The sequence below is a fragment of the Lagopus muta genome, chromosome 1 (assembly GCF_023343835.1).
Source record: "Lagopus muta isolate bLagMut1 chromosome 1, bLagMut1 primary, whole genome shotgun sequence".
In the NCBI taxonomy this organism is placed as follows: domain Eukaryota; kingdom Metazoa; phylum Chordata; class Aves; order Galliformes; family Phasianidae; genus Lagopus; species Lagopus muta.
The window spans coordinates 192,531,702-192,544,552 of NC_064433.1; the positions used below are offsets into that span (position 1 = coordinate 192,531,702).

Genomic DNA, 12,851 nt, shown 5'->3' on the forward strand with positions numbered 1-12,851 from the left:
CTGACCCCATACCTGACCCCATAACCGACCCCATACCTGACCCCATACCTGACCCCATACCCGACCCCATACCTGACCCCATACCTGACCCCATACCTGACCCCATACCCGACCCCATACCTGACCCCATACCTGACCCCATAACCGACCCCATACCTGACCCCATACCCGACCCCATACCTGACCCCATACCCGACCCCATACCCGACCCCATACCTGACCCCATACCCCACCCCATACCTGACCCCATACCCGACCCCATACCTGACCCCATACCCGACCCCATACCCCACCCCATACCAGACCCCATACCCGACCCCATACCTGACCCCATACCCGACCCCATACCTGACCCCATACCTGACCCCATACTCCACCCCATACCTGACCCCATACCTGACCCCATACCTGACCCCATACCCCACCCCATACCCGACCCCATACCTGACCCCATACCTGACCCCATACCCCACCCCATACCCGACCCCATACCCGACCCCATACCTGACCCCATACCTGACCCCATACCCCACCCCATACCCCACCCCATACCCGACCCCATACCTGACCCCATACCTGACCCCATACCTGACCCCATACCCCACCCCATACCCCACCCCATACCCCACCCCATACCCGACACCATACCTGACCCCATACCCGACCCCATACCCGACCCCATACCTGACCCCATACCTGACCCCATACCTGACCCCATAACCGACCCCATAACCGACCCCATACACGACCCCATACCTGACCCCATACCCGACCCCATAACCGACCCCATACCTGACCCCATACCTGACCCCATACCAAACCCCATACCCCACCCCATACCTGACCCCATACCTGACCCCATACCTGACCCCATACCCCACCCCATACCCGACCCCATACCTGACCCCATACCTGACCCCATACCTGACCCCATACCCCACCCCATACCCGACCCCATACCTGACCCCATACCCGACCCCATACCCGACCCCATACCTGACCCCATACCTGACCCCATACCTGACCCCATACCTGACCCCATACCCCACCCCATACCCGACCCCATACCTGACCCCATACCCCACCCCATACCCGACCCCATACCTGACCCCATACCTGACCCCATACCTGACCCCATACCTGACCCCATACCCCACCCCATACCCGACCCCATACCTGACCCCATACCTGACCCCATACCCCACCCCATACCTGACCCCATACCTGACCCCATACCTGACCCCATACCTGACCCCATACCCGACCCCATACCCCACCCCATACCTGACCCCATACCCCACCCCATACCCCACCCCATACCCGACCCCATACCTGACCCCATACCTGACCCCATACCTGACCCCATAACCCACCCCATACCTGACCCCATACCTGACCCCATACCTGACCCCATACCCCACCCCATACCCGACCCCATACCCCACCCCATACCCGACCCCATACCTGACCCCATACCTGACCCCATACCTGACCCCATACCCCACCCCATACCCCACCCCATACCCCACCCCATACCCGACCCCATACCTGACCCCATACCTGACCCCATACCCGACCCCATACCCCACCCCATACCTGACCCCATACCCCACCCCATACCTGACCCCATACCTGACCCCATACCCGACCCCATACCTGACCCCATACCTGACCCCATACCTGACCCCATACCTGACCCCATACCCCACCCCATACCCCACCCCATACCTGACCTCATACCTGACCCCATACCCCACCCCATACCTGACCCCATACCTGACCCCATACCCGACCCCATACCTGACCCCATACCTGACCCCATACCTGACCCCATACCTGACCCCATACCCCACCCCATACCTGACCCCATACCTGACCCCATACCCCACCCCATACCCCACCCCATACCCCACCCCATACCTGACCCCATACCTGACCCCATACCCGACCCCATACCTGACCCCATACCTGACCCCATACCTGACCCCATACCTGACCCCATACCCCACAACATACCCCACCCCATACCCCACCCCATACCCGACCCCATACCTGACCCCATACCTGACCCCATACCCCACCCCATACCCCACCCCATACCCCACCCCATACCCGACCCCATACCTGACCCCATACCCCACCCCATACCTGACCCATACCCCACCCCATACCCCACCCCATACCCCACCCCATACCCGACCCCATACCCGACCCCATACCTGACCCCATACCCGACCCCATACCTGACCCCATACCTGACCCCATACCCCACCCCATACCCCACCCCATACCCGACCCCATACCTGACCCCATACCCCACCCCATACCTGACCCATACCCCACCCCATACCCCACCCCATACCTGACCCCATACTCCACCCCATACCTGACCCCATACCTGACCCCATACCCCACCCCATACCTGACCCCATACCTGACCCCATACCTGACCCCATACCCCACCCCATACCTGACCCCATACCTGACCCCATACCCCACCCCATACCCCACCCCATACCCCACCCCATACCTGACCCCATACCTGACCCCATACCCGACCCCATACCTGACCCCATACCTGACCCCATACCTGACCCCATACCTGACCCCATACCCCACAACATACCCCACCCCATACCCCACCCCATACCCGACCCCATACCTGACCCCATACCTGACCCCATACCCCACCCCATACCCCACCCCATACCCCACCCCATACCCGACCCCATACCTGACCCCATACCCCACCCCATACCTGACCCATACCCCACCCCATACCCCACCCCATACCCCACCCCATACCCGACCCCATACCCGACCCCATACCTGACCCCATACCCCACCCCATACCCGACCCCATACCTGACCCCATACCCCACCCCATACCTGACCCATACCCCACCCCATACCCCACCCCATACCTGACCCCATACTCCACCCCATACCTGACCCCATACCTGACCCCATACCCCACCCCATACCTGACCCCATACCTGACCCCATACCTGACCCCATACCCCACCCCATACCCGACCACATACCTGACCCCATACCCGACCCCATACCCCACCCCATACCCGACCCCATACCTGACCCCATACCTGACCCCATACCTGACCCCATACCCCACCCCATACCTGACCCCATACCCCACCCCATACCCCACCCCATACCCGACCCCATACCTGACCCCATACCTGACCCCATACCCCACCCCATACCCGACCCCATACCTGATCCCATACCCCACCCCATACCTGATCCCATACCCCACCCCATACCCGACCCCATACCTGACCCCATACCCGACCCCATACCTGACCCCATACCCCACCCCATACCTGACCCCATACCTGACCCCATACTCCACCCCATACCTGACCCCATACCTGACCCCATACCTGACCCCATACCCCACCCCATACCTGACCCCATACCCCACCCCATACTCCACCCCATACCTGACCCCATACCTGACCCCATACCTGACCCCATACCCCACCCCATACCTGACCCCATACCTGACCCCATACCTGACCCCATACCTGACCCCATACCCCACCCCATACCCGACCCCATACCTGACCCCATACCTGACCCCATACCTGACCCCATAACCGACCCCATACCCCACCCCATACCCGACCCCATACCTGACCCCATACCCGACCCCATACCTGACCCCATACCTGACCCCATACCCGACCCCATACCTGACCCCATACCTGACCCCATACCCGACCCCATACCTGACCCCATACCTGACCCCATACCCGACCCCATACCTGACCCCATACCTGACCCCATACCCGACCCCATACCTGACCCCATACCTGACCCCATACCTGACCCCATACCCCACCCCATACCCGACCCCATACCTGACCCCATACCCCACCCCATACCCCACCCCATACCTGACCCCATACCCGACCCCATACCCCACCCCATACCTGACCCCATACCCCACCCCATACCCCACCCCATACCTGACCCCATACCTGACCCCATACCTGACCCCATACCCCACCCCATACCCGACCGCATACCCGACCCCATACCCGACCCCATACCTGACTCCATACCTGACCCCATACCCCACCCCATACCTGACCCCATACCCCACCCCATACCCCACCCCATACCTGACCCCATACCTGACCCCATACCTGACCCCATACCCGACCCCATACCCGCCCCCATACCTGACCCCATACCCCACCCCATACCCCACCCCATACCAGACCCCATACCTGACCCCATAACCCACCCCATACCCCACCCCATACCCGACCCCATACCTGACCCCATACCTGACCCCATACCCGACCCCATACCCGACCCCATACCTGACCCCATACCTGACCCCATACCCCACCCCATACCTGACCCCATACCTGACCCCATACCCGACCCCATACCTGACCCCATACCTGACCCCATACCTGACCCCATACCCCACCCCATACCCCACCCCATACCTGACCCCATACCCCACCCCATACCCGACCCCATACCCCACCCCATACCTGACCCCATACCTGACCCCATACCTGACCCCATACCTGACCCCATACCCGACCCCATACCCGACCCCATACCTGACCCCATACCTGACCCCATACCCCACCCCATACCTGACCCCATACCCCACCCCATACCCCACCCCATACCTGACCCCATACCTGACCCCATACCTGACCCCATACCCGACCCCATACCCGCCCCCATACCTGACCCCATACCCCACCCCATACCCCACCCCATACCAGACCCCATACCTGACCCCATAACCCACCCCATACCCCACCCCATACCCGACCCCATACCTGACCCCATACCTGACCCCATACCCGACCCCATACCCGACCCCATACCTGACCCCATACCTGACCCCATACCCCACCCCATACCTGACCCCATACCTGACCCCATACCCGACCCCATACCTGACCCCATACCTGACCCCATACCTGACCCCATACCCCACCCCATACCCCACCCCATACCTGACCCCATACCCCACCCCATACCCGACCCCATACCCCACCCCATACCTGACCCCATACCTGACCCCATACCTGACCCTATACCCCACCCCATACCCGACCGCATACCCGACCCCATACCTGACTCCATACCTGACCCCATACCCCACCCCATACCTGACCCCATACCCCACCCCATACCCCACCCCATACCTGACCCCATACCTGACCCCATACCTGACCCCATACCTGACCCCATACCCGACCCCATACCCGCCCCCATACCTGACCCCATACCCCACCCCATACCCCAGCCCATACCAGACCCCATACCTGACCCCATACCCCACCCCATACCCCACCCCATACCCGACCCCATACCTGACCCCATACCTGACCCCATACCCGACCCCATACCCGACCCCATACCTGACCCCATACCTGACCCCATACCCCACCCCATACCTGACCCCATACCCCACCCCATACCCCACCCCATACCTGACCCCATACCCCACCCCATACCTGACCCCATACCCCACCCCATACCCGACCCCATAACTGACCCCATACCCGACCCCATACCTGACCCCATACCTGACCCCATACCTGACCCCATACTCCACCCCATACCCCACCCCATACCCCACCCCATACCCCACCCCATACCCGACCCCATACCTGACCCCATACCCGACCCCATACCCGCCCCCATACCTGACCCCATACCCCACCCCATACCCGACCCCATACCCGACCCCATACCCCACCCCATACCTGACCCCATACCCCACCCCATACCCGACCCCATACCCGACCCCATACCTGACCCCATACCTGACCCCATACCTGACCCTATACCCCACCCCATACCCGACCGCATACCCGACCCCATACCTGACTCCATACCTGACCCCATACCCCACCCCATACCTGACCCCATACCCCACCCCATACCCCACCCCATACCTGACCCCATACCTGACCCCATACCTGACCCCATACCTGACCCCATACCCGACCCCATACCCGCCCCCATACCTGACCCCATACCCCACCCCATACCCCAGCCCATACCAGACCCCATACCTGACCCCATACCCCACCCCATACCCCACCCCATACCCGACCCCATACCTGACCCCATACCCACCCTATGACCTCCCCTAGGTGCTCTGTGCCTCAGTTTCCCCCCTCCTTCTCCCCCCCTCTCCCCCAGGGACATTGAGATCTTCGCGCTCTTCATCTCATGCATGTGCCATGACCTCGACCACCGCGGCACCAACAACTCCTTCCAGGTGGCCTCGGTGAGTGCCAGGGGATGGGGAGTGGGGCTGTGGGGTTGTGGGGCCATGGGGGGTGGGGACATCGATGGGGTGGGATTGGGGTCAGGTTGGGGTTTGGGGATTGGGGTTGGGGTTGGGGTCGGGGTTGGGGTTGGGTTTACAGTTGGGTTTGGGGTCAGGGTTGGGGTCACAGTTAGGGTTAAGGTTGGGATTAGGCTTAGGGTTGAGGTTGGGGTCGTAGTTTGGGTCACAGGGTTAAGGTTAGAGTCAGGGTTTTGGGGTCAGGGTGGAGGTTGGGGTCACAGTTTTAGGGTCACAGGCTTAAGGTTGGGATCAGGGTCACAGTGAGGCTTAAAGTTGGGGTCGTGGTCAGGGCTGGGTTTAGGATCATGTGTAGAGTTTGGGGTAGGGTTGGGATTAGGGTCACTCAGGGGTAGGGTTGGGGTCAGGCTTGGCGTTGGGGTCACAGGCTTAGGGTTGAAGTTAGAGTTAGGATTGGGTTAGGGTTGATTTTGGGGTCAGGGTTGGGGTTAGGACCATAGTTGGGGTTAAGGTTGGCTTCAGGTGTTGGGTTAGCATTGATTTTGGGATCTAGGGTCAGGGTCAGGGTCAGGGTCAGCCACAGTCAGGACTGGGATTAGGGCCGGGTTTGGGGTCAGAGTTAGGTTTAAAGTCAGGGTTAGGGTTGGGGTCAGCGTTAGGGTTGGGGTCAAAATTAGGGTTAGGGTCAGGGTTAGGGTCAGTAGTAGAGTTAGGATCAGGATTTTGGTTAGGGTCAAGGTTGTGCTTAAGGTCAGGGTTAGTGTTAGGGTCAGGATTAGGGTTAGGATCAAGTTTAGGGTCACAATTTAGGGTTGAGGTCAGCAGTGGGGTTAGGATTGGGGTGAGGGTCAAGAGTAGTGTTAGGGTTGGGGTCATGGTTGGGGTCATGGTTAGGATTTGGATCAGGGTCATGGTTGGGGTCGTGGTTAGGATTAGGGTCAGGGTCATGGTTGGGGTCATGGTTAGGATTAGGGTCGGGGTCATGGTTGGGGTCATGGTTAGGGTTAGGATTAGGGTTGGGGTCATGGTTGGGGTCCTGGTTAGGATTAGGGTCAGGGTCGTGGTTGGGGTCGTGGTTAGGATTTGGGTCGGGGTCATGGTTGGGGTCAAGGTTAGGATTAGGGTCAGGGTCACGGTTCGGGTCATGGTTAGGGTTAGGATTAGGGTCGGGTTCGTGGTTGGGGTCATGGTTGGGGTCATGGTTAGGATTTGGATTGGGGTCATGGTTGGGGTCATGGTTAGGATTAGGGTTGGGGTCATGGTTGGGGTCATGGTTGGGATTAGGGTCAGGGTCATGGTTGGGGTCATGGTTAGGATTAGGGTCAGGGTCACGGTTGGGGTCACGGTTAGGATTTGGATTGGGGTCATGGTTGGGGTCATGGTTAGGATTAGGGTCAGGGTCATGGTTGGGGTCATTGTTGGGGTCGTGGTTAGGATTAGGATTGGGGTCATGGTTGGGGTCGTGGTTAGGATTAGGGTCGGGGTCATGGTTGGGGTCATGGTTAGGATTAGGATTGGGGTCGTGGTTGGGGTCATGGTTAGGATTAGGATTGGGGTCATGGTTGGGGTCATGGTTAGGATTTGGATCAGGGTCGTGGTTGGGGTCATGGTTAGGATTAGGGTCGGGGTCATGGTTGGGGTCATGGTTAGGATTAGGGTCGGGGTCATGGTTGGGGTCATGGTTAGGATTAGGGTCGGGGTCATGGTTGGGGTCATGGTTAGGATTAGGGTCGGGGTCATGGTTGGGGTCATGGTTAGGATTAGGGTCAGGGTCATGGTTGGGGTCATGGTTAGGATTAGGGTCAGGGTCATGGTTGGGGTCATGGTTAGGATTAGGGTCGGGGTCATGGCTGGGGTCATGGTTAGGATTTGGGTTGGGGTCATGGTTGGGGTCATGGTTAGGATTAGGATTGGGGTCATGGCTGGGGTCATGGTTAGGATTAGGGTTGGGGTCACAGTTGGGGTCATGGTTAGGGTTAGGATTGGGGTCATGGTTGGGGTCATGGTTAGGATTTGGGTCAGGGTCATGGTTGGGGTCATGGTTAGGATTAGGATTGGGGTCATGGTTGGGGTCATGGTTAGGGTTAGGATTGGGGTCATGGTTGGGGTCATGGTTAGGATTTGGGTCAGGGTCATGGTTGGGGTCATGGTTAGGGTTAGGATTGGGGTCATGGTTGGGGTCATGGTTGGGGTCATGGTTAGGATTAGGATTGGGGTCATGGTTGGGGTCATGGTTGGGGTCGTGGTTAGGATTAGGATCAGGGTCGTGGTTGGGGTCATGGTTAGGATTAGGGTCAGGTTTGATCTTAGGCTCAGAGCAGGGCCTGCACTGGGGTTAGAGTTGAGCTCAGGCTCGCGGTGACCCCACACTTTGCCTTACAGAAATCGGTCCTGGCCGCGCTCTACAGCTCCGAGGGCTCCGTGATGGAGGTGAGGCCCTCCTCACCCCCCCCCCCAACTCTGGGGTCACCGTGGTGGCTCTCAGCACAGGGCTCTTTTTGGGGCTGTCCCCATCCTCACATCCCCATCCCACTGTTGGCCGTTGTCCCCATTTCCCCCTGCAGCGGCACCATTTTGCCCAGGCCATCGCCATCCTCAACAGCCAGGGCTGCAACATCTTCGACCACTTCTCCCGCAAGGTGAGACCCCCCCCATCTGACCCTCATCACCCCGTGTCCCCCCCCCCAAAAAAGCCACCCCACATCCCCCCCCCCCCCCCATATCCCATCCCGTGTCCCTGCAGGACTACCAGCGCATGCTGGACCTCATGCGGGACATCATCCTGGCCACCGACCTGGCCCACCACCTACGCATCTTCAAGGACCTCCAGAAGATGGCAGAAGGTGATGCTGGGCTGGTGGCCCCCCTCGTGTCGTGTCCCCTTGTCCCCATTGGGCTGTGTCACATCCCCTTGTTCCCATTCGGTTGTGTCGTGCCCTCATTGGGTTGTGCCGTGTCCCCTGTCTCCATTGGGTTGTGTTGCGTCCCCATTGGGTTGTGTCATGTCCCCTTGTCTCCATTGAGTTGTTTGGCATCCCGGTGGGGTTTTGTCATGTCCCTTTGTCCCCATTGCGTTGTGTCATGTCCCCTTATCCCCATTGGGTTGTGTTGCATCCCCACTGGGTTCTGTCATGTCCCCTTGTCCCCTTTGGGTTGTGTGGCATCCCTGTGGGGTTTTGTCATGGCCCCTGGTCCCTGTTGGGTTGTGCCATGTCCCCTTGTCCCCATTGGGTTCTGTCATGTCCCCTTGTCCCCGTTGAGTTGTGTGTCATCCCCATGGGGTTTTGTCATGTCCCCTTGTCCCCATTGGGTTGTGTCATGTATCCTTGTCCCCGTTGAGTTGTGTGTCATCCCCGTGGGGTTTTGTCATGTCCCTTTGTCCCCATTGTTTTGTGCTGTGTCCCCATTGGGTTCTGTCATGTCCCCTTGTCCCCGTTGAGTTGTTTGGCATCCCAGTGGGGTTTTGTCGTGTCCCCTTGTCCCCATTGGGTTGTGTCATGTCCCCTATCTCCATTGGGTTGTGTTGTGTCGTGTCCCCATTGCATTGTGTCGTGTCCCCTTGTCCCCATTGGGTTGTGTTGCATCCCCATTGGGTTTTGTCATGTCCTTTTGTCCCCATTGGGTTGTGTTGCATCCCCATTGGGTTGTGCCGTGTCCCCTTGTCCCCTTTGGGTTGTATTGTGTCCCCTTTGGGTTGTGTCATGTCCCCTATCTCCATTGGGTTGTGTCGTGTCCCCTTGTCCCAGTGATGAATTGAGTGGCATCACTGTGGGGTTTTGTCATGTCCCCTGGTCCCCATTGCATTGTGTCGTGTCCCCTTATCCCCATTGGGTTGTGTTGCGTTCCCACTGGGTTGTGCCATGTCCTCTTGTCCCCTTTGGGTTGTGTCGTGTCCCCATTGCATTGTGTCGTGTCCCCTTGTCCCCATTGGGATGTGTTGCATCCCCATTGGGTTTTGTCATGTCCCTTTGTCCCCATTGGGTTGTGTTGTGTCCCCTTGTCCCCATTGAATTGTGTGGCATCCCCATGGGGTTTTGTCATGTCCCTTTGTCCCCATTGCATTGTGTCGTGTCCCCTTATCCCCATTGGGTTGTGTTGCGTCCCCATTGGGTTGTGCCATGTCCCCTTGTCCCCTTTGGGTTGTATTGTGCCCCCTTTGGGTTGTGTCATGTCCCCTATCTCCATTGGGTTGTGTTGTGTCCCCTTGTCCCCACTGGGTTGTGTCGTGTCCCCTTGTCCCCATTGAATTGTGTGGCATCCCCATGGGGTTTTGTCATGTCCCCTGGTCCCCATTGCATTGTGTCGTGTCCCCTTGTCCCCATTGGGTTGTGTTGCGTCCCCATTGGGTTTTGTCATGTCCTTTTGTCCCCATTGGGTTGTGTTGCATCCCCATTGGGTTGTGTCATGTCCCCTTGTCCCCTTTGGGTTGTATTGTGTCCCCATTGAGTTGTGTCATGTCCCCTATCTCCATTGGGTTGTGTCGTGTCCCCTTGTCCCAGCGATGAATTGAGTGGCATCACTGTGGGGTTTTGTCATGTCCCCTGGTCCCCATTGGGTTGTGTTGTGTCCCCTTGTCCCTGTTGGGTTCTGCTGTGTCCCCATTGTGTTGTGTCATGTCACCTTGTCCCCATTGGGTTGTGTCGTGTCCCCTTGTCCCCTTTGGGTTTGTATTGTGTCCCCTTTGGGTTGTGCCGTGTCCCCTGTCTCCGTTGGGTTGTGTTGTGTCACCTTGTCCTCATTGGGTTGTGTTGCGTCCCCACTGGGTTGTGCTGTGTCCCCATTGGGTTGTGTCGTGTCCCCTATCTCCATTGGGTTGTGTTGTGTCCCTTTGTCCCCACTGGGTTGTGTCGTGTCCCCATTGCATTGTGCCGTGTCCCCTTGTCCCCTTTGGGTTGTATTGTGTCCCCTTTGGGTTGTGTCATGTCCCCTATCTCCATTGGGTTGTGCTGTGTCCCCATTGCATTGTGTCATGTCCCCTTGTCCCCACTGGGTTGTGTCATGTCCCCTTGTCCCCACTGGGTTGTGTCGTGTCCCCTTGTCCCCATTGAGTTGTTTGGCATCCCCATGGGGTTTTGTCATGTCCCTTTGTCCCCATTGCATTGTGTCATGTCCCCTTAACCCCATTGGGTTGTGTGGCATCCCTGTGGGGTTTTGTCATGGCCCCTGGTCCCCATTGGGTTGTGTCATATCCCCATGTGTCACGTCCTCTTGTCCCTATTGGGTTGTGTTGTGTCCCCTTGTCCCCATTGAATTGTGTGGCATCCCGGTGGGGTTTTGTTGTGTCCCTTTGTCCCCATTGCGTTGTGCCATGTCCCCTTATCCCCTTTGGGTTGTATTGTGTCCCCATTGGGTTGTGCCACGTTCCCTTGTCCCCATTGGGTTGTGCCATGTTCCCTTGTCCCCATTGGGTTGTGCCATGTTCCCTTGTCCCCATTGGGTTGTGCCATGTTCCCTTGTCCCCACTGGGTTGTGCCACGTCCCCTTGTCCCCATTGGGTTGTGCCACGTTCCCTTGTCCCCATTGGGTTGTGCCATGTTCCCTTGTCCCCACTGGGTTGTGCCACGTCCCCTTGTCCCCATTGGGTTGTGCCACGTTCCCTTGTCCCCATTGAGTTGTGCCACATCCCCTTGTCCCCATTGAGTTGTGCCATGTCCCCTTGTCCCCATTCAGTTGTGCCACGTCCCCTTGTCCCCATTGGGCTGTGTCACATCCCCTTGTCCCCATTCAGTTGTGCCATGTCCCCTTGTCCCCATTGGGCTGTGCACATCCCCTTGTCCCCATTGGGCTGTGCACATCCCCTTGTCCCCATTGGGTTGTGCCATGTCCCCTTGTCCCCATTGGGTTGCTGGCTTTGGGGCACTGAGCTGCATCCCTTGGGGTCACTGTTGAGCTGCTCAGGGGACTCCCCACACCAAGGCTGGGAGGTGGCACAGGGCTTTGACCCCATGGGGACACAGGGGGGCTGTGGGGTCCCCTCCCGACCCCCCCGCCCCTCCATCTGCCCCTCATCCTCCCCCACAGTCGGCTACGACCCCAAGAACAAGCAGCACCACAGCCTGCTGCTCTGCCTGCTGATGACGTCCTGCGACCTCTCCGACCAAACCAAAGGCTGGAAAACCACCAGGAAAATCGCAGTGAGTGCCGAGGGGCTCCCCCACAAAACCCCCCCCCAACAACCCCCCCCCCAAAAGCCCCCCCCCCCGACCTCGTGCACCCAGTGGGAAACCCACAGGGCAGCCCCATAGGGCTTCTCTTGCACGCATCCTGCCAGCCGTGCGCCCCATGGCGATGGATCCATAGGGTGGGCAGATGGGGGAAATGGGGGGGGGGACGGGGGGCATTTGGGGGTGTGGGACCCCCCTGTGACAGCCTGTCGCCCTCAGGAGCTGATCTACAAGGAGTTCTTCTCCCAAGGAGACCTGGTAGGTGCTGTGGGGGTGAAGCTCTGCATTCATTTGGGGGGAGGGGGGTACAGGTGGAGCGAATCGGTGCTGACCCCCCCCTCAACCCCCACCCCAAATATTTTTGCTGG

General features: G+C 59.0%; 1 protein-coding gene across 5 annotated transcripts in view; it reads left to right on the plus strand.

Annotated features, from left to right (window-relative positions):
- PDE2A (phosphodiesterase 2A) overlaps positions 1-12,851 on the plus strand; it is a 47,152-nt gene that overhangs the window by 20,476 nt on the left and 13,825 nt on the right. For all 5 annotated transcript variants that reach the window (XM_048953585.1, XM_048953614.1, XM_048953595.1 and 2 more), the window contains exons 15-20: positions 6,211-6,298; positions 8,702-8,749; positions 8,884-8,958; positions 9,063-9,162; positions 12,341-12,453; positions 12,703-12,741. In XM_048953585.1, coding sequence (XP_048809542.1) covers positions 6,211-6,298; positions 8,702-8,749; positions 8,884-8,958; positions 9,063-9,162; positions 12,341-12,453; positions 12,703-12,741 — 463 coding nt within the window. The remainder of the gene's footprint in view (positions 1-6,210; positions 6,299-8,701; positions 8,750-8,883; positions 8,959-9,062; positions 9,163-12,340; positions 12,454-12,702; positions 12,742-12,851) is intronic.